The sequence below is a fragment of the Doryrhamphus excisus genome, chromosome 2, assembly GCF_030265055.1.
Source record: "Doryrhamphus excisus isolate RoL2022-K1 chromosome 2, RoL_Dexc_1.0, whole genome shotgun sequence".
Taxonomy (NCBI): domain Eukaryota; kingdom Metazoa; phylum Chordata; class Actinopteri; order Syngnathiformes; family Syngnathidae; genus Doryrhamphus; species Doryrhamphus excisus.
Genome location: NC_080467.1, coordinates 1,590,181 through 1,616,885, shown reverse-complemented (window position 1 = coordinate 1,616,885; position 26,705 = coordinate 1,590,181). Strand labels below are relative to the sequence as shown.

Genomic DNA, 26,705 nt, shown 5'->3' with positions numbered 1-26,705 from the left:
TATTATAAATTATTATAAATTATTATAAATTATTATAAATTATTATAAATTATTATAAATTATAAATAATAAATATATAATAAAATACCAAAAATTTTGTTGATTAAATGCATAATGGATGAATCGTCAATTCATGATTCAATTGTTGCAGCTCTACATGAACGCACCGAAGCATGAACAAACGCACTCAAAATGTGTCAGCATTCACGGCCCTGCATACTATGCATACAATTTGGACTAAATGGGACATTTTCAAATCACAATTAATCACGCCACTGCTGCAGCTTAATTTAGATTAATCATGATCAATATCCATCCGTTAATGGATTGAGTTTTATTTTGTGGTGGTAAATAGACTCTTCAATTGCTCACTCCCAGACATCTCACTTTATCTCTCATGTGGCGCTTCTATTACTCCCAGAAGTCCAATCAGGGAGACATTTTTTTCTCAATCTTCTTTCTTTTTTGTTATAGAATTTGTAGATTTTTCTCATTACTTTAGTTTATGACGGCACTTTGCACCAATCTCTGTGTATGTGTGACTTCCAAAACCTGTGTAATCCATTTGGCAGTTTGTCAGAGGAACCCACGTTCCATGAGTGCTCTGAAGTACTTGCAGAGAATCCCTGTCTAATTTACTGTAAGTTTTGTGTTGGTATGATACTTTAACCTTGGAGTGCCTCGCTGAAAGAAAACTTCTTCCTGCATAGTATGCAAAGTACTTGATGCTTGTCGATTTTTTTCATCTCAAGTTGTTTTTTTAGGATGCAAACTTTCCATGAGGAGAGCCAAAGTGTTGTTTAGCTGTCTGTCTTGATTGAGTTGGTTCTGCCACCAGATATTGTGCCAGTGACTGAATCACTAGCCACGTTTACATGGACCCAAATATTCCAATTCCATTCTGGTTATTTGCTCAAACGGAAAGAATCTAACCTTTGTATACATCTCAAAAGTGCCAATCCGAATGAATACATAATCGGATTCACAGGGGTGGAATATTCCTTTCCCCAATCCGATTGAGATATCTTGTACCCGCACTACAGTGTTTTAAGAAGTAGTTTATCTTTTGGGCTGAATACTGTATGCAATCGTTTTCTTGAGTGTATTTTTTAGATCATTTTATGCTGCATACTTATGGACCTTGGGTTCTAGTTTCGTAGATCAGGTGCGGCACAAGGCCCAACGGGCTGTGGCCAGCACACTTTCCAAATTTCGTGAGCAGCACAGTCTGGCGCAGCGCCGCGCACCGATCCCTGCGCCTTGATCCCTCCCACTGGCGGACAGCCGTAATCTTAACCAATCAAATGAACGCCTCTCATTGCCTGTAAATGCGCCGTTCTGTAATTTTTGGATGGGAAATGAAGAACGTAAAGTTAGCTTCAAAGCCCTGGCAGATGGCTCTTGTAGCAAGACCGAAGTTATTTGTATCTACTGTCGCTGTGTATGACTTATCACGGATTACAAATCTTATTTTTATTTTATTAATACATTTTGTGAGTGCAACTGTGTTCTTAATGTATTTTTAGTCACAAAAAGTCCTTGTCAGCTATAATATATCATCAGTCGTTGACTTTGTAGTTCTTTGCTAACTGGCCCAGTTACGCTACAAGTGTCACAAATCCATCCATCTTTATACGGCGGTGCAGCTAATTTATGGCAAAATTTGAATCCTGTGACATATCCTTTACTTCAGACCTACTACTAATCGTTTAAATACAGTGCCGCCAATGAGTCAGTGAGGAAACTGTAATTTTTTATTTGTCAGGAGCCAATAACGAGCTACAAGTGAACTCAAGAGAAGCTTGTCGAGCCATTGGAAGTCACAGGAAGTCATTAGTCAATGTAACAATCTGACTCACTGTGTAGAATGCTAATGAATGCTAATCTCACCACACAGCAACTGAACACTCAGTTAAAGGTATACCTAAGAAATTCACCCATCCATCCTGTCAAATAAATAGCTGCTTGGTCCTCATGGACTGGTATGTGTCACAATATTTTATGGTATTTATTTACATTTTATTAAATTTAATTAAATTTTCTTATAACTTTCGTCCGTTTCCAGTTGTAGGTTTTTCCTTCTTTCACACCAGCTTGCCAACCATTTTGACCACATGTATAAACACGTCAAAAATGTCACCGTTCTGTCAACACAATTTGTTACCAGGAATGCTTATGTGGCTATATTCTTTGGGGAAAGTACAAATCCTCCCTGGGGTGATAACTCTTGTCTTGGCAGGAAAAGCTGGATCGTCGTTCAGGAAGCCCTCTCTCAGCCCCAGGCCAGGATGGACCCAAGCTTTTGTCAGCAAAATCATATCAGCGTCATTCCTGGGCATGCCCTAGAATCTTACTTCTTATAATAAAATATGAAAGAGCTGCCAACCTTTAAGAAATGTTATGAGCCACCGGCTGCAAACGGCCCCTGGGCTGCACTTTGGATACTTGATCAGTGTTAAACTTGCAATGCACCGTCAACTCTGTGAGGAACTACAACTTTCATTGACTGTTTAGCTTGCTAGGTTTCTGTCGTAATGGTAATTCAAGAGAGGAGAGATGAGTGACAACAGTCAGCAGATCCAAAATCAGATTAGAAGGTGTTGACGAAGATGGCCTGGTCATGTACAGACAGGTAATAATGCACTACAAGTCGACCAATCAAAGAGTGACCAATCAACAAATGGTGTTGTAGATTTTTTGGGAGGTGCGCACCCGTATATTTGTTCCAGCGTGAAATTGCTGAGCTCAATTGGAATCACCAAGCTGTGGAAGAAAGCCAAACATCAGTATGCAGCAGTCTATGCTTCCGTTGTTGTTGATCCATACAATAATACCATAGCAGGGGTTCTGTCACTTTGGGTTTATTTTAACACAAAGCTCTTCGACATCGGAAAATAGTAGTCAATATGTCAGCATGAAGTCAGAGGGACATGGTGAGAAAGTGCAGGTAGGACCAAGCTCACTGACTGAAATAAGACTTTTGTTGTTTTGACAAAGACATGTGGAGGCCGTGTTGTAGTGAAGATAACGAATTGTGAGATCATGCAATACATGATGTTGTCGCCGTGTTTTGTTCCGTCTGTTCCCCATACCGCTACACCTCCCTTTGTGGACATCTTACCGTGGGACAGACAGCCTCTGTTTGTGCAAACTCAAGCGTGTCCTGTGCTGTATGTTTGTGTGTGTGCAAATGCATGTGTGTGTCTGTGTGTGTGTGTCGGTGTGTGCTTTTCGACCCCTACGTGCCTAACTCGGGCTTCTGCGTATTGTCCAGGAAATGAGCAGAATAGCAGAATTGAACATTATGTAAACAGCCTCATGACAAACTTCTGGGTATTTGTCCAACTCTCTATTTACATTGTCAATCATGTTCTCAGTGGCTACACTGCAAATAACATAATTGCAGGAGGAGGGAAAGGCCTCATCGGGTATAAAGTACAATATCTGCCCATACAATTTGACAGTGGTCACAGTGGTATAATAGGCGCATTTGACAGTGATGCTATATGCAGTATTTACTGTTTTTTTTTGTTCCTCCAATGCTGTAAGTCACACTGGCAGACACAAATTAACACCAATTAAAGTACACTTATTAAATGATCAGGTTCAGCAGCTTAAACAAGTCACACTAATTCATGTCCGCGCTAAACACGAATAAAACTTGTCCACATTGGACAACGGTGAGAATAATTAATCAACTAATTAATTGATTGTTAAGAATTCAGCCGATTGGTGTGATTCATTTGAATTGTACTTAGAATGTCCTACAAGATTTTCCTTATTTGTTTCTAAACAGGTGAAGGTTGTGTTGTTAATGTTAATAATTGTAGTTACAAACCTAAATAGTTTGATCATTTAGGCCAAGCCAAATAATGAAATTACAAAAAATATAATTGTTGAGAGGTAATTCTGCATTACCAACAATACAGTGGTATGAAAACGTGATCATTTTCAAGAGTTTCCTTTATAAATTTCAGTTAAATATATCATATAGCAGACCAACACAATGTTAGATATGAAGTGGCTAGCAAGTGTTTGTTGGAATTTCTTGATAAAGATTAAAACATAAATATGAGTAATATGCGTCACAGGTAAGTCCCTAAGACACCGACTGACTTGCATTTATTTAACGAGCATCTCTCTTCTCGAAATGAGATAAGCCGATGAGAATACATGCTTCGTATCGAATGCCAAGGATGTTTGTGGTTGGCTTTCAGCTGTTCCCATGTTCCTAGTTCCCATTATGCGTGATGTCTTTGATCTGATATCAGATGTGATGGGACAATTAATAAAAAAAAGTGTACATGCTGGTTCAAACGGTTACATTAAATAGTGGTTGCTGTGATTGTTTATTGCATTAAAATGTACCTGACACTCTAAAAAAGTTTTGGTCACGTGTCTGCACTGTGCGCCTGTCAGTCAAATTACCACTGTGAAAATAGACCACCAAACTGAGATGCAGTTGTTTTCCTGAAATTCTTACGTATATTTACAGTAAATTCTTCGCATATCAACATGTGTTGGTTTGCAAAAAATGTTCAGTCAAACCCTTCAATAATTGGTCAATTCTCCCCAAAATGGAAATGTTTGGCAATAGACCATTCCCGGCACACCTGATCTGACAATATGGAAGTTCGTATTCCAGGCTAGCCACAACTCCTGTTTACGTACATATCTGCGAATCATCCCAAATTGCCGTTTCATGGAAATGAGCGCGATGATGTGAGTGAGGTCAGTTCTTCACTTATACAGAAGCTGCCGATTTTGTGTCCTCACTACAGCTGTGAGACTTCTGTGTGGTCTGCCTGAAATGTAACTAATCTCGAAACTAGCCTGCCGGCCATGCGCCAGAGACATCCAGCTGTATTATTACACAAGACCAGGAACCAAAATAGCAAACGACACCATCCACACCACCAATCATGAGGACCAAGTGGAGCAGGGATCATAATGTTAACTATTACAAACACTGGATTCCATTGGCCTCGAGGTTTTCAGCCATTTTTCTTAAAGCAGCCAAAAGCTGTGTTATTCTAAAAGATTGAGTTCCAAGGCATGGCCAATGGAAACAACATATTTTATAACAACCAACACCGACCTTGGATGGGAAACGGACATGCTCCAGGGGTTACATCCAAAAAGTGTATATTATCAGTACATTACTCCATATAGTCTCTACATGATAGTAAGGCACATCTGCCTGGGATTTAACTCATCACAAGTGGGAAGGAAATTCCTGAGTTGTTTATTCAAGTGGCAGAAAATGAGCCGTTGGGGAATTTACAAGAATAGTGTGCCTAATTAGCTTTGGTTTGGCTTATTGCGGGACAGTTTTTATTTCGTTTTCAAGTGAGTTGATGTATTTATTGCATTATGTACTGGTAGCATCGTGTATGCTATTAATGCGATGTCATGGAGAGGTTCAGAGGCATCGCTTAACATCGACCGCCGCTGCCACACAAAACCACTTCCTTGATATCAACGAGGGATATTGTAACGGCCTTCTTTTATCGAGTAGATGCAGAGACCTGTGGGAGCTGTGGTCAATACCTATACTGGTTTCATGTTCGATTGCATTCCTAAATCTCCAGCAATCCCTCTTTAGTCAATTTATTTTCTACATTGTAAGGTTGTTAATCATTATCAAAGAGCGACAAAACGTGCGATGAATGGTTAAATACTACAAATACTATGAAACCACAAAACATTGTATATAGTATATAGACATAGTATATGTTGAATGCAAACATATATATATATATATATATATATATATATATATATATATATATAGGAATCAGGAAAGTTAGTGTGCATGTACTTCATATACACATGAAAGGTAAGACCACAAATATTTTTTAACTTATTTAAAAAATTATAAAAAAAATAAATATAAATAAATATAAATAAATATAAATAAATATAAATAAATATAAATAAATATAAATAAATATAAATAAATATAAATAAATATAAATAAATATAAATAAATATAAATAAATATAATATAATATATAGAAATTAAAAAATATAAAAAAAATTATAAATGGGATTAAGACGTCTTTTAAATTTTTTTTTTAAATCAAAGCGAATTATTCTCTTCTTTTTCTTATCCTTTTCATGAGCACTCTGTACTAACATAAAAAAACTCCCATTGAGCACTCAGAGTGCCTCGCCAGCCATGAACCTCGCCACACGTCACTCCTACTGACACACCATCCCATTATTGAGAACTCAGTTTGAATAAAAAAAAAAAGTGACAGACTACATTTGCATTTATTTTCATTTCTCATTCAATGGTAATTCTTTCATTTGTATTTCTAAACAAATTTGTTTTGCTTTTCCTTTTTTTTTTTTGCTCACTTTTTGCCTCACGGAGCATCCATCAAAATGACAAACACATGGTCTATTATGCAGATGAGACGCCGACGTCATTTAGTCATTGAATGAATTTACCTGCAAAGTTTTGCACACTATCTGGAGATTTTTTTTTTGCTCGGTTTTATTGCTGTTGCTGTTGTTGCTATTGGTGACCGCCACTGTTTATGAGCCACAAATGCAACCTGCTTGGATTTTTGTTTATATGGCCACCAACTTATTGTATCTTATATTAAAGTAAATCAACTGTAGGCAATGCATTATTAAATAGGGAACTGCATATTCTACTTAAAATGTGTCTCCCAATGTCTCCGTCATCAGTAAATTTGAATTACATTATTACAAGCTAATGCACATTTTTATCTTCACAATGCACCAAAATAAGAACTCAAGAGAAGAAGCTTCAGAGCTTCTTAGATGTAAATAATTCATACCAATTGAGCACAGAGTGCACTCCACGGAGCATAATTATTGTGTGTATTCAGCCAAGTATGCCTGTTGAAGGTGAATCTCCAGACAAATTCCTGTGCCAGATAACTTTGAATACAAATCTCTCCGGATGCATCCGTGTGTTTACTACCCCACTAGGAGGTGCATAGCTACTAGATGTTCTTTTCCAAAGTCAGCAAAAAACGGATATTTGGTGCTGGTAACTTTATTAGCTGTGGTTGCTTCTCAGTTGGATCCACGTTGTGATGATCCAATTAGCTTGGCTTTGCTCCCAAGTGTCCTTCATTTCATTCATTCATTACTTGACTGATGGGTCAATAGGTCAAGCTGACAGTGCGGTTTCTATGTAAAAGCTTTCTGGGAGACTGCAACACATTTTTTAGACATTATAACAATAACCAGAATTTTGATTGGAATGGGACAGTACCAAACCACAACACTTATTAATTCAGATTATCCCGCATGCATGCACAGCACAATTAAAATGCTTCCATGATCACGCTACGCAACACGACTAGTCCATAAATGCAGACTTTCATCCCCATTACATCATATGAAGAGCTTGCAACCAAAAGGCGCTAAATCCAATTTTCACTAAGTTGCATGTTTTTCATGAGTTTAATAGACCTCTGTCATGTGTATCCAAATCACATATTTTGGTCTTGAAATCATTTTAAAAAATATGAAAAAAGTGATATGAAATGTATGCTTTCAACCAAAAGGCGCTATTTCAGATTTCAACCAAAAGGAGCTAAATCCCTTTCTTTATTCTTTATTCTGATTGGCCCAAGTTTCCCATCTATTGATAATCTGACCAATCAGAGAGAAGAATACAATTGGCACTGCACATACAGAAAGCCAGTATCAGTGCGCATCCTGTTTTGTTTGTGTACATGAAGTACACGTATGATAGTTACAGTATGTTATGCAATTCAGGAGAACACAAATTGTGTTTTTACAGTATTCTGTAACATGTAACAAGTTTTTTTTACGCCATAAAAGGCATGTCTCTACCTTGACACCTCCAACTTTCATGAGAAACATTATTTCACTTGTACTAAAAAACATACAATGTAAAGAGTTTGTAATGAGATGATTTTTGTCACTGTCACCTTCATGGTGCAGTCAAATATGAGCACTGCTTTTAATAACATTTTTATTATTTTAATTAATAATAATTATTTTGTATTGTATGTTGAGAAAGGCTTCTGTGTTGTAATTATTTTATTAGCATAGCACATTAAATCACCTTACATTCTTTTACAACAACGCCATTGAAGAAGTTAAAGGTGACTTCAAATTTATTTCAGCCAAAAGGCGCTAAATCCGAAAAAAAAATTAATTAAAAAAAATATATAAAATACATGGTGTGTGCAGGATTTTTATAGCATGCATTTTTATGACCTATATTGATAGCTCTTTCATTTGCAATATCGACTTGATGACCAAATAGATTGATATGTGCGTAGTTAAAAATCATTGTTTTTCTCGAAATCAGTCAAAATGGATTTAGCGCCTTTTGGTTGCAAGCTCTTCATATGTTCAGTCATTAAAGATATTAGTGTTTTACAGTGGTAAGTAATTTTACACTTACAATATATGGAATATGTCATGTTGTAATTTGCAACCTTTATTAACCTTCAGAAGCTAATGTTGTGCTTCTGAGCGATACACCAGTATAGATCACATTGCACACTTTTGATATTTCAAGCACGTAATGTCAAACAATTCATGGAATTATATGAAGCAAAATGTTGGTCTTGTGCAGTCGCAGGGTTTGCATGAGATGTCATGGATAAGAGAACACAGACACAGGCTTTGTGTGCATGCCAATGAAATATTCATGTCAAACTACTCCGAAGGGCACACACAGCACCTTACCAAGAAGGGAAGTGTACAATATAATAACATGGGGTGCAAAAGAATATTTGTAGAAATCAATAACCTCACAGAAATATGAGGAAAAATAGTTGAGGCTGTTTTGATGTTCACAAAAATCCCTCAACACATTTAACTCATTTCATTATGATCTTCTTCTTTCTTTTTGGGCTTTTCCCTTCAGGGGTCGCCACAGCAAACCAATCTCCAGACCATCTCAGTCTGGCCTAAAGAACTTTGTCTCCAAGGCCTCTGACATGTAATGTCCCTCCGATGTACTCCTTCCTGATCCTATCCATCCTGGTCACTCCCAATGTTTGTATACATTTCCTTTCATTTTAGCTGTGATAGAAGAGTTTCAGTTTAAAATGAAAGGAAAGGTATACAAAACTGTCTGATGTACTCCTTCCTGATCATATCCATCCTGGTCACTCCCAATGTTTGTATACATTTCCTTTCATTTTAGCTGTGATAGAAGAGTTTCAGCTAAAATGAAAGGAAAGATATACAAAACTGTCTGATGTACTCCTTCCTGATCCTATCCATCCTGGTCACTCCCAATGTGAACCTCAGCATCCTCATCTCTGCTACCTCCACTTCTGCTTCCTGTGTATTTCCTCAGTGGCACTGTCTCTAGACCAAACAACACGGATGGTCTCACCACAGTTTTGTGTACTTTTCCTTTCATTTTAGCTGAAACTCTTCTATCACACATCAAGTCTGACACTTTTCTCCATCCGTTCCTCCTGCCTGCACACGCTTCTTCACCTCCTTTTCACAATCTCTGTTGTTGAACTGTTAACAAATTTCATGACGATAAAGACCATGTATCACAAGTAATCCACTTACAATCCGGTAGCAAAATATGTAATATCTGTCATATCTCTCCGCCCCTCTGGCCCAGGCATAATGTTCTTACAGCGCAAGTTTTAGCCCAATCCTGGGTTCCCGAGCTTACAACAGCCCCTCTGATGACGAGGACCCACACAGCAGATGACTTAATGCTAAACCCAAAGATTTGGATCAAAAGATTTCTTCTCCCTCTCAAACAGTACTGAAGCAGGCTTTAGAAGAGCTTAGTGTGGTTCCGTCAAAGATGATACGCAAATCCAGAAGAAAATCACTTTCACTTGCACAGAAAAAGCAGTGCATCAGCTACGATGAGCCAGGCTGCACAGTTGTTCCAGTGTGGTGAATAAAGTCGGGATTTAAAATGGTGAAAAAAGACAAATCTTATGAATGCACACATGTACGTACAAGCAGTGATAACTACATCTGAAATGCAAATTACAACTTTTTAAATAAAAAAAATACCACTTAAAAATATTTTCTCTTTAATATTTAATCTCTATTTTTCAACAAAATGTATTCTTGTAAAATTGGTCCTTTTCCCTGTTAAATTACGACTTTTTTCTCTTAATATTTTGACTTTATTCTCTGTTTTTTCATTTCTGTTGTTGTCGGGTTTTTACATTCTTTTCCAACTATTTCAGCTTTCATCTTGTATAAATGTCTTTCTTATAATATTACAACTTTATACCAACAATATTTGGTCTTTTACCCCAATTTCCCCCAAATTACAACTTAAAAAAAAAAGTGTACGAGTGTACGAGTAAACAATTATTTTCTTCATCTGTTAATTTAGAGTTTGTTGTTTCAATGCATCGGGTAATCGGTTAGTAAAAAAAATGTCAAAACTTTTTCCATCGAAGGCTACATATTGAAAAATCGATTTTGTTGTAATGTGTACAAATCGTTAGCCAGTTTGTTACCAATAATTAAATGTGTTTTACAATTTGAGTGTATTTAATTATGGATTAATGGCTTTTTTATTTTTAATAGCTTTTTTATGCAGGACTCTGCTGAATTTAAATTTTATATCATTTTATGTCATTTTACATGCCAAAAATATAGTTATAGTATATGCTAAGGTCTGCTGCACACAGGCCACACAGATACGAGACCAAAGTTCGATTCCATCCTCGGGCATCTCTGTGTGGAGTTTGCATGTTCTCTCCGTGCAAGCGTGGGTTTTTTAATTGGCGACTCCAAATTGTCCATAGGTATGAATGTGAGTGTGAATGGTTGTTTGTCTATATGTGCCCGCCACCCTCATGAGGATAAGCGGTAGAAAATGAATGAATGAATGAATGAATGCTAAGGTCCATAACGGCCAATGCTACTGTTTAGCTTCTATTACTTGATAGTTCAGGTTACACAAGGAGAAAGTTGCATGATCAACAATGTGAGACATTTGTAAGCTTCTTTCCTTATCCTCGTCTTATGCTTGTGTTTATCTATTTGTTTGGCTAGTTTGCTTGGTGTGCAAGTCTGCATTAATCCACATTGTTACGGCTCAGCGGGTGAGTGGGTCAGCTCCTCTGTGGGTTGTCTAATGGTTGGAACTTTGTACTTGGTGGGAAAGTTGCTCCAGTCGGCAAGTTGAGTGTTCCGAAAGTTGGACAACTTGGTGGAGCTCAAGAACTGATGAGACCTCAACAGGAAGTGTATTTCAAATGTATTTTTTTTTTTCGTTTTCCCTGAATTGCAAATTTCAACATCACCATATTGGTGTCAGAAGTGGGATTGCACTGTTCTTGTTTTTTTCCACCACCGCCTTGTGTTCTCCTTGGCAGTCTATTTTTGAACTCGTATTATTAAAAGACTCTTAACTGCCCGTCTCTGCATCTGGGGTCCAAATCACAACACACTATCTAATTTCTCTAATAGTAACAAACAGATACGTTATAATGCACGACCGAGTTAGTTGTGGTATGTGTCGATGAGTTGTGTTAAGAAGCAGAGTTAGGATGCTACAGATAGTCCCATCATAATGTGTTTGTAAGAAAGGGTTAATTCATGATTTAATGGGAAACACCAGCTTGCATGATTTGTAAAGTTTTTATAATGATAATATTTTTACTTCTGATTAAAAGTGTTTATTTACCATGATGAAATGTGTTTTGAAATCTAATCCATCTAATTTCAAACAAAATGTATCAACACAAGCAACTTTCATTCATAAAAGTATAATATAAAATAATAGTATAATATAAAAGTATAATATAACAAAATATACAAAATATATTCATAAAAAACCTTAAACTGTATTATGGAAAGCAGGAAGTGAACAAATGTAACAGTTAGTGATTGTAAAAGTACCAGATGGAGGGGTAGGATTTAATAAGCTTTGCTTCTTCCTACTCCTTTTGGACATGTGGAACTGTGAACTGATTATGGGATGCACTCAATTGGAATCTGATGCATGTTCAAATGAAATAAAACCATTACCATTACCATTACCATTACCATTACCATATACTAATTTACCAGTGTCTATTTCTAAACTGGACAGCTGCACTGATATTGAGAACGAGATCATCAATAGTCATATACTGAGCTGGGCCAAATTATGTAAAAATAAACAAATAAATACTTGACGTTGTTTAGACTGTGGGCTCTGAATCTATAATCTAGGAAAGTTTAAGTTTTGGAATGGAATTCCGGGGGAAAATAAAGAAAAAAAAAACAAGGAATTTCTTGTCCAAATAGGTTATAAGACAAAAACGAAAATAATAAGAGAAAACGATGAGAACGCGTGGGGAGACATTTGCAAGATTTGTTGGTCCGCCTTCATTGGTATGTGCACACTTCCCTCGATATATATGTTTATTTGCACAGCACATCGCAACAAAAGAACGACAGGGGAGGCCACTTCAGCATGACAAAGGTCACATTTCCTAGCGCAGGAAAACTGCTTCCTGGCCGGCCACAGCAGCTCACCAAGGAATGAAGCTGAATGAGGAATGGCCTAATAATAAGAATAATTTTAATAACCACGAATCTCCTTTAAAACTATATAGACAATATGCCAGAAATGCGTCACGCTACTTCCACTTCTTTGTAACTCCATTTTAATCCAGTCGTATTTTGCTTTATTATTTTGAAAATAAAAACTCTTTATTACCTCTGAGATGCGAAAAGCACCACTTTGACAAATGCCGAATACAGAACACAGCCGTTAACCATTCCCCACTTAGAGGAACAAACGCCCGCACCAAACTCCAAAGCGAATAAATGACAGTAAGCAAAGTGCTACTACTAATCAAGTCAGCTTGCAGTTCAGAGGAGCGCTTGGCCATAATTTGTCAGCTGCCTTTACGTACATTTCATATTTTCTTTCGCACTCCGAAGGCACACCTCAAGTCTGGAAGAAATAAGTCTATTAGTGGAGCAGTCAGTCAGCGCACCTGCAGAGCGTTATCAACCCCCCCAAGTGTATGAAGTGCTATTTCATCAACAAGAGAGCATGCAAGAATATTAAGAAAGGCTTCTCAGAGTTGCAATCAAAGTGCAACATCCACATTTGAATAAGTTTCGGTATGATGCAGATAATAAGAGCGGGGCAACGGGATGAATATTTTAGTCAAAGGTGACTGCTTGAGACTACGGGAGGTTGCTGTTTTGGGGGCGTCTGTCATTCTGTTGTGCTGATTTCATGGTAGGCTGCGTTAAGAAATTCGGACATAAAATGGAAATCATCGCCATGATTTATGCATTTCTTTTGGAAATGTAACAGCAGACGTAAGAAAGACGATGCAAACACTGCAAAAACAGTGATTTGTATGTTTTATGCCATTAATTGTATTGAATTGTACAAATAAATATAAAAATTAACAACATAAATTAGTGTATGAATCCATCCATCCATCCATTTTCTATACCACTAGCCTATCCAGGCGAGAGATGGGGTACACCCTGGACTGGTTGTCAGCCACTCACATTCATACCTTGGACAATTTGGAGTCGCCAATTAACCTAAACAAATACAAACTCCATATCGAGATGCCCAAGTGGAGAATATAACCCAGGTCTTCCTGATCTCCTGACTGTATGGCCTACATGCTAACCACTCGGCCATTTTTCAAAATGTACAGTATATTTAAGGCAATACAGTAAACCTCGGATATATCGGATTCAATTGTTCCCACTGGTTTTGTCCGATATAAGCGAAATCCGTTATATGCGTATACCGGAAAATGTCCGTTTTACGCATATATCGGATTTATATCCGGTATATGCGTAAATGGGATTTTATCCGTTATAAAAAGGCACTTCCTTGACTATGTTTCCAATGTACCTGGACGCGCAGGCAACGCTGCAAACGCTGCAAATGATGTCGTATAGCGGCCTGTCACGATTCGGCGAATCGGAGCACCACGATGCGGCCATCCGATATATGCGAGGGAAATTTCATGGAAATGCATTGGAACGGGACTGGAGATTTTGTCCGAAATAGGCGAAATCCGTTATAAAAAATCCGATATATGCAATGAATTTTTATTGGAAATGCATTACAGAAAAATCGGTTCTTTTTTATCTGTCCGTTGTGAGCGAATTTCCGATATATCCGAGTCCGATATATCCGAGGTTTACTGTATAATCAATACAATACAATTATGCATCTTTTGCCTTCATTAAGCATACAATTCAGCATAAAATTGGTTAAATGAACTAAGATAAACTATATAAGGTAAGATAAGACGCATTCAAAGACGCTGGAATGAAATGTCATACTCCACTCAGGTCATAAGGTGTCACAACTTATTTTTGTGTGTCAGGTCAACTAAATTTTGCCAAAAAGTTGAGACAACTAGAAAAGGTTTTGATCCTCCCAACTAATCAAAAAGTTCAGTCTGGTTCAGACCAAAGTTCACGTGACTTATTGATTTGTTGTGGGAATTTCATTTTTTAGGTCAAATAACCAAATATTTTGGTTGTACAGTAAACCTCGGATATATCGGACTCGGATATATCGGAAATTCGCTCACAACGGACAGATAAAAAAAGAACCAATTTTTCTGTAATGCATTTCCAATCAAAATTCATTGCATATGTCGGATTTTTTATAACGGATTTCGCCTATTTCGGACAAAATCTCCAGTCCCGTTCCAATGCATTTCCATTAAATTTCCCTCGCATATATCGGATGGCCGCATCGTGGCGCTCCGATTCGCCGAATCGTGACAGGCCGCTATACGACGTCATTTGCAGCGTTTGCAGCGTTGCCTGCGCGTCCAGGTACATTGGAAACATAGTCAAGGAAGTGCCTTTTTATAACGGATAAAATCCGATTTACGCATATACCGGATATAAATCCGATATATGCGTAAAACGGACATTTTCCGGTATACGCATATAACGGATTTCGCTTATATCGGACAAAACCAGATGGGAACAATTGAATCCGATATATCCGAGGTTTACTGTATCAACAACGTAAATCGAGTAATTTCAACTCATTTTCAAATCAGGTTAACAAATTATTTCAATTAATTTCAATTTAATTGTGAGTTGAATTGACTTGAGCTAATTAGTTAGACTAAATTAAAAGTGAGTTGCGATTACTTGAGAAAAAATATTTGTTTATTTGACCTAATAAAGAAAGTTCCCAAAACAAAGCAATAAGTCACGTGAACTTGATCTTTTTGGAGTTGTGAGTTGAAATTACCTGAAATAATTTGCTAGATTTCATCAAAATTTTAAGGCAGCGAGGTTACAAATTTTGAAACAAATTTTGAAAACTTGGATTTTTTTTTTTGACAGTGTAGTAGCTACTTACAGGGAGAAGGTTCTGTTAGGCAGGAAGCTCGGATGCAGTGTCTCCAACAGGTCCACATCATCACAAACGACTTTGATTCGGATGTGCTGCCTGCTCAGTTCCTTGGACCTCTCCGCCGAACAGTGACAACTGTCCACAATCAGGTCTGGACAGTTTCTGTTGGCCAGGCAGGACCCCCACAGCCCGACCATGGCGCACAGTAAAACCAGACTCCTCATGCTGGACTGGGATTGTTCTCACGCTCATATGTCAAGTGATGTCCTCCCAGCATGTGTTCCAGGTCGGGACCATTTCACATGGGCTCGGTTTCAAGTCCAGCCTGTGGTAGCCGCGGTGGAGATTTCACCCCGTCTTGTCCAAAAGCAGCAAATTACCCACGCTACCGATTTTAAAGCAGCGACGTGACACAAAGTTTCACACAAAGTCTCCAAGGCGTCCTGGGCTGCGTCGTGCGTAATAGAAACTTTGGCGCGCGTCATTGTCACAGTGAAACATCCTGGAATATAAATATATAAATATAAACATAAAGGTTTGCTTGATTTGCTACACGCCGATGCCTGCAGCCTTGGACTTGTTGCTCCTGCGTCCGCAAAGTCCCTCCCAGCCGTGTTCGATTCCACTCCCAGCTGAACTTTTCATGTTAACCAGCCCTAATGGAGATCACGTGACACATATGTCACTCTCCACCGTTGGAGTGCAGCAAAATATTGTTTTCAAATAAACATATGAATTTAAATGCATGTGGAAGCTCATGATTTATGACGCCCATTTGAAAGAAAAAAAAATATGAGGTAAAAAGTCTAAATTATAAAAACAGGAAACAATTACTCATTAGAGATTAAAAGGTGGAATTAAAATAATTAATTATGAGATAAAAGTCATATTTATGACATTACAAAGTTTATTGAGATTAAAAAGTTGTAATTATGAGATAAAAAGTTGAAATACTGTAAAAAAAAAGTCATCATTATGAAATAGAAAGTCAAAATTATGACATTAAGTTATATTTATGAGATAAAATGTCGAAATGTGGGGGGAAAGGGAGGGGGAAAATCTAAATTATAAGATACAAAACAATTAATCATTAGATAGAAAAGTAATAATTTGAATTAAAATAATTAATGGCGACATAAAGAATGTCAAAATTATGACATTAAGTTACAGTATTTATGAGATAAAATGTCGAAATATGATTTTAAAATGTCATCATTATCTGAAAAAAATATGATTCTGATTAAAAATCGAAATTATGAGAAAGTGAGTCATAATTATGAGCTAAAAAGCCACAAATATGGGACATAAACTGATAATTATGAGATACACAGCCATCATTATGAGACAGGAATCTGCAACAACACTTAATTTTCATCTTAAATGGCTAATTTTTTCATTATGTCTACATTATGGAGCAATATTAGTGTAAAGGTGAGTAGAGTGTTATTTCATGTCTAGAAGGCTCTTTTTAATGTTGAAAAAAGCATATTTAGAAGGTCATAAACAGGTTTTCTATGCTCTAAATATGAAAAAAATCCGACCATTTAAATTTTGTATTGATTAGAACCACTGGGCTGAGTTTTTAAAATTTAAATTTTAAGTGAGTTTTAAGAGATTTTTAGTTACATATTCTATCAAAAAATTACATAATAATTTATAAATAATAATAATTTATTATATAATTTATTTATTATAGTAAATAATAATAAAAATAAATAATAATAATGATAATTAAATAATAACAATAATAATAATTGTAATAGGCAGACACTCTGCTGTTCTTCACTTTTGCTGAAAAAAGTGTTCCCTGGTCTCATAGTCTAAATTTTGCATCAAAAATGTTTTCTTTTCAGACAATGAAAGCTGTCCATCAATCACACTGAAAAGGTCATCTTGATTGCATCATGTCCATGTCTCTCCTTTATCGCTTGTGTTCACCGATGTTCTTAAAAGTGTGCAAATTCCTCCCTCATTATTGACATAGCAGCACAAAAAAAGACTCGAGGCCACACTACTGACCTGGCAAAAGTAGTTTGTGTTCTCTATTCCTCCCTCCGACCGGCAAACACTCACGCCATTCTCCTGACATGACTGGCCTGAACACATCCTGCCTTGTTTGTTTATCCGCATATGGAGGCCCGATTCCCTCCCCATTGTGCTTGCATGCTTCCCAGGACTGCCACTCACGCATGTTTTCACAGATGTAAAGTTACCGCGTGGCTAAAAGTGTGAATGAGGATCTTCCCGCAGAGTAAGACCCCCTCGGGGAGCAATAGGAAAGTCACCTGATGTGGCTGACATCATCATTTGCGGTGATTCATCTTAAATGGAGCCTGCAGGAACGTTTCCTTGGCTGGGAGCCACGGCTCTTCACGAATATTCTTATTGGAGGAGAGAGAGTCTTCTGTTGACGTTTTGGCAAGGGTGCATAAGCTTCACACTCTGTTGGTGGTTAATAATCATATACAAGATGATTTCAGCGATGACTTATTCATAATGGTAATGGTAATGGTTTTATTTCATTTGAACATGCATCAGATTCCAATTGAGTGCATCCCATAATCAGTTCGTAGTTCCACATGTCCAAAAGGAGTAGGAAGAAGCAAAGCTTATTAAATCCTACCCCTCCATCTGGTACTTTTACAATCAGTAACTGTTACATTTGTTCACTTCCTGCTTTCCATAATACAGTTTAAGTTTTTTTTGTGTTTTTTTTTCATTTTTTTCATTTGTTCACTTCCTGCTTTCATAATATAGTTAATTTATTTTTATTTTTATTTTTATTTTTATTTTTATTTTTATTTTTATTTTTATTTTTATTTTTATTTTTATTTTTATTTTTATTTTTATTTTTATTTTTATTTTTTAAGTTTTTGGGGTTTTTTTTTTTTTTTTTTTAATAATGATATGAGCATCCAATGACATAATGGGTACCATAGTAAGTGTCAATATAGTGATATATAAAGCACATCATGACTGGTTCAAAACATGAGTTTTAAACATGAGGATTGCTTTTAAATCATCTCTTCTTGTGCAGTGGCAATTATTTTTTAGCTGAAAATACCACATAAACACATAATACAATCTATAGCATACTGTACTGTATCAAAACTTGGATGGGACAACATTTTCTTATCATAATCAGTCCCAAAAACATCACAAAACCCAACCATAACTTCTATCTTCAATTTGACAGCGCCACCCTCACTCCATCCCCTCTCATCCGCAACCTTGGTATCCTCCTGGACCCCACCCTTTCATTTGAACCCCACATCAAACAGGTAACCCGGACTGCATTTTTCCATCTTAAGAACATAGAAGAACATTCTCTGCCGCTGAATCCCTGATCCATGCATTCATCCCAACCGGAATGGACTACTGGAACAGTATTCTCTACGGTACACATTCCAAAACCCTCAACAAACTACAATATATTCAGAACTCCGCTGCCCGCCTCCTCACCTCCACCCGCTCCCGTCAACACATTGCCCCCGTCCCCCAACGCATTCACTTCAAAATTCTTCTCATAACCGACAAAGCCCTCCACGATCTGACCCCCCCATATCTCACAGACCTGCTCCATCCACATAATCCCCCACGTCCCCTTCGCTCCTCGGACTCCAACCTCCTGGCACTCCCCTGTAAGACCAAGCTCCGAACCTGGGGAGACAGAGCCTTCTCCATCGTTGCCCCCACCCTCTGGAACTCTTTGCCCCCCCCCCCCCCCCATTCACTCCATGCTTGCCCTGACCTTCCCAGTTTCAAAAAACAACTAAAAACCCACCTCTTTAAATCTGGTTTTAATGTTTAACTTTTTAACCTAAAAAATTAACCTAAATATTAATTATAAATATTATAGCCTTATAAATATAAATACTTTAGCCTTGTTTTAGCTGTGTATAAACTAATGAATGTTGTATTTTAATGTATCTTTTACTCTGTTTACTTGCTTTTCATTCATTCATTCATTTTCTACCGCTTTTTCCTCACGAGGGTCGCGGGGGGTGCTGGAGCCTATCCCAGCTGTCTTCGGGCGAGAGGCGGGGTACACCCTGGACTGGTCGCCAGCCAATCACAGATAGCACATATAGACAAACAACCATTCACACTCACATTCATACCTATGGACAATTTGGAGTGGCTAATTAACCTAGCATGTTTTTGGAATGTGGGAGGAAACCGGAGTACCCGGAAAAAACCCACGCATGAAAAAAACCCACGCAAGAACATGCAAACTCCACACAGAGATGCCCGAGGGTGGAATTGAACCCTGGTCTCCTAGCTGTGAGGTCTGCGCGCTAACCCCTAGACCACCGTGCCGCCCTTGTTTACTTGCTTTTATTTAACAAATTTTTTCTGTAAAGTATTTTGAAAAGCGCTATAGAAATTAAATGTATTATTATTATTATTTTATTATTATTATTATTATTATTATTATTATTATTATTATTATTATTATTATTATTATTATTATTATTATTATTATTATTATTATTATTATTATTATTATTGTTGTTGTTAAAATTATTATTATTATTATTAAATTTATTATTAAATTTATTATTAAATTTATTATTAAATTTTTTATTATTATTATTATTATTATTATTATTATTATTATTATTATTATTATTATTATTATTATTATTATTATTATTATTATGGTTGCATGTGTTTTATGTGCAATTGGTTGTGGATCATTTCTGTGTGTGCCGTGCTTTTGCCCCACTCGTCCAGTCAATAAAGGCTCATGGGGGCACAGTGGTGGAATCGAGTCGCAGCTACTGCAGGGAAACAAACAGTTTATTTGTCTGCAGAGCATGTTTGCATGTTTTCCTTCACACTCACTAATGTTCACGTCTCTTCATTATTACACGCTGACGGGGATGAATAGGCTATGGCCGGCAGCAAATCACACAGTCCTCGCTAAATATTTACCTGCTCCACTTGACAAGGCCACAGCGTCGCAGGATGACAGATTCCCTTTATTACTCCGTGCCCTTAGGGAGGAAAAGCCCCTGGCATTTTAACTTATTTTGTTACGTGTTTGTGAATTGTGTTGTCGAGAAGGTGCCGCAGTGGGTGAGAAATTTAGCTCCCAGCAAATCTGACAGGTGGTTTCAGCAAACATTAACAACGGTGTTATCTGAAACTATAAAACAGTATCACGGTGCTCAAAAAGAACACCGGATTACCAAAGGAAAAGAAGCGTAAACACGTATTTCTGTGTGTAACTGTCTCTTGTCATGAAGTTAAATCTTTCCATTTTTTTTTTGATTAATAGAATTAATCCAAAAACTCCAATAAGCCCCCCCAAAAAACCCCACCAGCCCGTCCATCGTCCATTACTCAGCAGCCAAAGCAGGGAAGCCCAAACAAGTGTGTTAATCAGCCACTTCACTTACACTGATTACGAGACACAGGTGTCCTCCGTAGCCCCCCCCCGACCCCCCCTAAGTTCCACATGTCTGGAACGAGTCAATTACCAAATCTATGTGGAATTCCCTCCTTAACGTGGTGAAGTGCGCAAATGCACTTAGAAGCTTTCATCCTTTTAAGTGAACATAAAAGTCTTTTTTCCTGTAAGTGTTTTTCATAACCTTGTTTTTATTGTTCTGTTAAATATTACGCAGTCTAACGTCTCAGCGCTGTTTCTAGTTCGGCTAAATCCTGGATTATTGTATGTTGTGAGAAGTAGTCCGAACAGTGAGTTCGTGAATTTCATGGTTTTGCTTTCCATTGGTATTCTGTGAGTCGGGTTGGAGTCAAAGACCATGCCTAGATGGAACAATTAGAGCCCTGTAGAAATAAAATAACACCACCGTACACCGCCTCTTACCCAATGGCAGCTGGGATAGGCTCCAGCATAGTTGTGACCTTAGTGAGGATAAGCAGTATAGAAAACGGATGGATATTCACCTTTACACTGCTATTATTTATTGTTTACACGACATAGCAACTCATTTTTCCCGTATGTTTGCCGGTTTTCTACGTTTACGGTTAACTCCCACATTCCAAAACCATGCATGCTAGGTTAATTGGCGATTCTAAATTGTCCAATGTGAGTGTGAATGATTGTCTATATGTTTATCACGTGTATTTCAATGTATTTTGATGAACAATAACCCATAGTATACCACAAAACAGCGATTATTTATGAATTAATTCATTTCTGAAAAAATCTAGCAAGGCAGTGATAATTAAAAAAAATGTATGTTACAATTTTTTTTATATTTCTCCATTTTAATTTTGTAACAAAGGAATAAATGGTTTGCACCTTGCGTAGAATCAAAACTAATATACTGTAATGTATCGTCTGATTGTCAGGTATTTATTTTAACCTTTTCCGTGACACTTTCCCCCCCACTCTAAAAGTCAAGCGCCATTTACAAAAGCATCACCTTTAAGAGCGCCGTCTCATGACAAGCCGGAGTTGAGGACACAATGACCTCTGACATCTATCATTTAGAATTAAATCAATCTTGAGGATACGGTAGAAGCCATTTCAATTAGTAAGCTTTTCTTCCAGGTTGTGGAGAATGTACATACACCACTGCAAGTTACAACCACAATACACACGTTTAATTGTGCTTGTAAAGGCAGATATTTAAAGTTCATATTCAATGCAGGTCATTAACTCATCCGCTTCCAAAGACGTACTTATATGTCTTTTACGTTTTTTTTTTTTTTTGCTTGAGCCAAAAAGAGGTGATGATGCCATTCCACAACAGAAGAGATCATGTTTGGTGAAGTTTCAAGATGAGTGATGAATGAGAAAACGTGTGCATACACGCAATTGAGTTGAAAATGTGGAAATTGTAAATAGTTCATGGTGTTATTTTTGTAAATAAATGTAATGTACAACAGTTGTTTATTTATTTTAGCTAAATATATGTGGCTAAATTAGTATCAAAGTTCTGCTTGAAAAATATGGTTTTATAAAGAACTGATATTTTTCTGTATCTTACCTATGTTCTACTGCTGATTACTAAAGAACGCAGAAAAGTAGAGAGAGACCGCTGAAAGAGTCTAATCTTTCTTTTGTTATATACCATTTCAAAATAGCCCAAGAACACAATATTCCATGTGCCTTGAAAAATCTGTAAAAATCATAAAAAATGGATGATATCGAGAGGGAAGGCTTTTGAAAAACATTATTAGACCCCTCGAAACATGACATAAAACCCCAATAGACTCATGTTATTCAATATAGGAGACATAAAAACAAAAAAATTAGCCATTCATGACATAAATAAGACTCGTGCTTATGTGCGCTGCTGTAAAAGTGTTCCAGTGCTAAGTGGGGGGGGGGGGGGGGGGGTATCGCCGTGGGTTACAGCTGCGACAGTCGCCGGTGTTAGGGATTATTGTGGTTGCTGTGGAATAATTCAAAGCCTGTTGTTCTGGCAGCAATAAGCAACAACAAAGTCTGGTGTTGTACGTCTCATGCAACATTACAGGAACATTACTGACACCTAGTGGCCAGTGTAGAATACTACATATCACCGCAATGTTTAAATGCCTTTTAATGTATTTATATTTGACTTCATTTGGACTTTGATATGCTTAAATGCTTTATTTATTAATTAAAATTAAAATTAAAATTAAAATTAAAATTAAAATTAAAATTAAAATTAAAATTAAAATTAAAATTAAAATTAAAATTAAAATTAAAATTAAAATTAAAATTAAAATTAAAATTTTAATTTCCCCCCAAAATTAAAATTAAAATTAAAATTAAAATTAAAATTAAAATTAAAATTAAAATTAAAATTAAAATTAAAATTAAAATTAAAATTAAAATTAAAATTTTAATTTTAATTTTAATTAAATAATTTTTAAATTAAAATTAAAATTAAAATTAAAATTAAAATTAAAATTAAAATTAAAATTAAAATTAAAATTAAAATTAAAATTAAAATTAAAATTAAAATTTTAATTTAATTTTAATTTAATTTAATTTAATTTAATTTAATTTTAATTTTAATTTTAAAATTTTAATTTTAATTTTAATTTTAATTTTAATTTTAATTTTAATTTTAATTTTAATTTTAATTTTAATTTTAATTTTAATTTTAATTTTAATTTTAATTTTAATTTTAATTTTTTTATTAATTTATTTTTTTTAATGCTTAATTTAAGCATATAACATATGTAGCAATACTGAAAAATTTGAAGCACAAAGGGGCGAGCGGGTACGGTCGTGATATATATATATATTTAAGTTACTCAATAAAATGACACTAACATGTATTTTATTCCCTTTTTTGCAATATAAAACTATTTATAGTTTGTATTTGCATACTCTATACATCATTGTTCCTGCTGCCCTTTACCGTGTTCGGCGGTTCGGTCTGCAATTCAGTCTATTCCTCAGAGCTGCATGGAAAGAGCGTAATGGGTACATGCATGAATGCACAGTATTGCAAGCACAACAAAGTCTCAACAGTGAGATTCAATCATAGATATGGCAATTAAGTGACAGCGGACCGCGGAGTCCACTGTATGCTTTACTTGTGAAAAGTCAATGCAGTATCGACTCGGCTTGTTGCGTTTCTACAGTTAGTGAAAACAGAGAAAAGCAGAAAAAAGACAAGTAAAATTTAGTTTAAAGTGAGCATATGCAATAATGTACTGTTACTATTTTGGATTGATTTTACGCATATATGCATTGTTAGAATGGATGATGGAATAACAGCCTCGGGGGATGGATTGCATGCGAACTATGACCCCTATTGCTGCAAATTTAGACTAGGAAAGACTCCCTCTTGTCTATTATGTCCATTTCTGTAGAATAATTGCTATTTGTTCTCAGTGGAGGTCATTCCAGAGACAGAACTGATGCTCTCCCACGACAGATATTTCATGCCTGTCGGTGAATTTCTCGCCATATCGTTTTCTATTAAAAATACACACTTTGGTTCTGCAACTCTTTTTTCTTATAGTTTCTGTAAGAAGCTGGATAGTAGATTTCAGTGCAAGCTGACTCCCAAAGAGTCCACAGTAGTAGTTCCTTTTTTAAACCATCCTCATTCTCCTCGTTGCCTTCTTGGAGCAATGTCCCTTCTCTGTTGTGTGCATCAAAGACAGCGGCTTGGTGGAAATAAGGAAAGCACATGTCGTTCACCACGAAAACCTCACATTCAATCAGTAGTTTCAGATTAAAACCTTTCGTCTACCATGTCACGGTCTTCTTCATGGTGATCTTTGAACCTGTCTTTATCTGACTGTGCCGTTCAATCAGATGCATTCACCCCTTAAACTGCCACCAAAAGGGAATTGAGATCACCCTTTAATTGCTCAAACCCACGGGTGCGGTTCAGCCTCAGCACATAAAGTTCTGCCGCAGCAAAGACTGGAACCTTGCAGCAGGGCTGTGGGCACCGGAGTAAAAAAGTTTGGCGTCGGAAAAGAAAAATAAACTGAAGGTCAAACGCTGAGTATTCCTCAGTGACGTGAACGTGCCGTTTGGGTCTCACTCTTTTAAGATAAAGACTTCACCGTGACAACTGAGGTGATTAGTCACAGTAAACAAGTTACAAGTTCGCTAATTCTGCAGCTGGCAGTAAAGCCATCTGGATGCTCAGGTATAATGATGAGATTATGTCTGACAGAGGTACAGTATATGCGTCTGGACATGTTAATTGCGATTTTCCATCGGAGGTGTGTTGCAGCCAAGGGTGTAATATAGATCAATGCCGCATGAAACACGGTTTGACATTGCAGCTTCTGGATAGAGTCAATTTCTTGGAAGTTTTTTGGACATTACACCCACTGATTTGATATGTATAAAAAAAAATACTGCCAAAATGTCATGCAACGGGCTTGGGATGTGGACCGAAAATTTGGATCATCATGGCACCGGTGCCGACGTGAACGTAGTGGAAGTATAGTGGTACCTTGATTAGTGTACGCCCCGGTTAGCGTGGTTGACGGTTAACATGGAAACATTCTGTTTTGGTCCGATCAGCAGCAACAGTAAATAGTTCATTATTTCGTGTTATGTTCTAAATCTGTGAATGAATGTAATGGTAATGGTAATGGTAATGGTTTTATTTCATTTGAACATGCATCAGATTACAATTGAGTGCATCCCATAATCAGTTCCCAGTTCCACATGTCCAAAAGGAGTAGGAAGAAGCAAAGCTTATTAAATCCTACCCCTCCATCTGGTACTTTTACAATCACTAACTGTTACATTTGTTCACTTCCTGCTTTTCTGATATAATTTGTATTTCTTTTTTTCGATTTTGTATTCATTTATTTGACACATACAGGAGTATGAGGTGATAAGACTAATAAATGTAGTTATTTTGTCATCAAAATATTTTTTTCCTGTGTTCTTATTGTCGTTTCTTAGAAGTAAACAACTGTTCAGATGTTGGAGGACGTCAATAAAACAAAAAATGTCGACGTCAGTCTCTGTTCTGCTTGATTTTGCTTCTCTGCAGAAGGTCAAAATCAGGTGTTTTCAGGTGCTGAAACCACCCTATGTTCTACTGCCAATTTATAAAGACCCCAAAAGGATAGAAACAAACTCTCTTTTTTATGAACAAAAGGAGAGAGTCTAATGTTTCTTTACATAGCTTCAATGTTTATATAGTCCTAATACTCAATATCCTAATACTCAATGGTCATATCACCTCATACTTTGGTACGAGGTACATTATTTAAAATAAAAAAAAATAAATAAAATAAAATAAAAACACTGAAATTGTATTATGGAAAGCAGGAAGTGAACAAATGTAACAGTTACTGATTGTAAAAGTACCAGATGGAGGGGTAGGATTTAATAAGCTTTGCTTCTTCCTACTCCTTTTGGACATGTGGAACTGGGAACTGATTATGGGATGCACTCAATTGTAATCTGGTGCATGTTCAAATGAAATTAAACCATTACCATTACCATTACCATTACCATTACCATTACCATTACTATTACCATTACCATCACCATTACCAATATTCTGTGGGTCTTAAAAGTTTAGCAAAAATGCCCCAAAATGTCAATATGGAACTCTATACTCTGAAAATGGTTGGCAGTCAATGAGTTAATACACTGTGAGAGTACTAATGTATTTTTAATGTATCTTAATGTATTTTTAACACAAAAGGTCATAGTTTGCCGATTGAAGAATTGAAGAAGCCGAAATCAGCTGACATCCACTTTTAAGTTTCATAAAGTAAATGGTCAAAAATGCATTTTTAAACATAAATGTGTGGACTTACAGCTGAATTAAAGGTGCGCTTACTTGTGTGAGCATGTTGTGCGTTAATGTACTGTTGATTGAGGTACATCGCTGACATGATCACTATTGCAAAGATGCTATGGTAAATCTTCATTGACGTTGTAGCTTCAGCACATAGAAGCGCACGGTGAGAA

At 36.5% G+C, this 26,705-nt stretch overlaps 1 protein-coding gene across 1 annotated transcript in view; it reads right to left on the bottom strand.

Annotated features, from left to right (window-relative positions):
* The window catches only part of LOC131106682 (adhesion G protein-coupled receptor A1), a 149,689-nt gene extending 133,767 nt beyond the window's left edge, over positions 1-15,922 (bottom strand). The window contains exon 1 of the mRNA XM_058055964.1: positions 15,329-15,922. Within this exon, the coding sequence (XP_057911947.1) occupies positions 15,329-15,546 (218 nt within the window). The 5' untranslated portion in view covers positions 15,547-15,922. The remainder of the gene's footprint in view (positions 1-15,328) is intronic.
* Between the last annotated feature and the right edge of the window lie 10,783 nt (positions 15,923-26,705).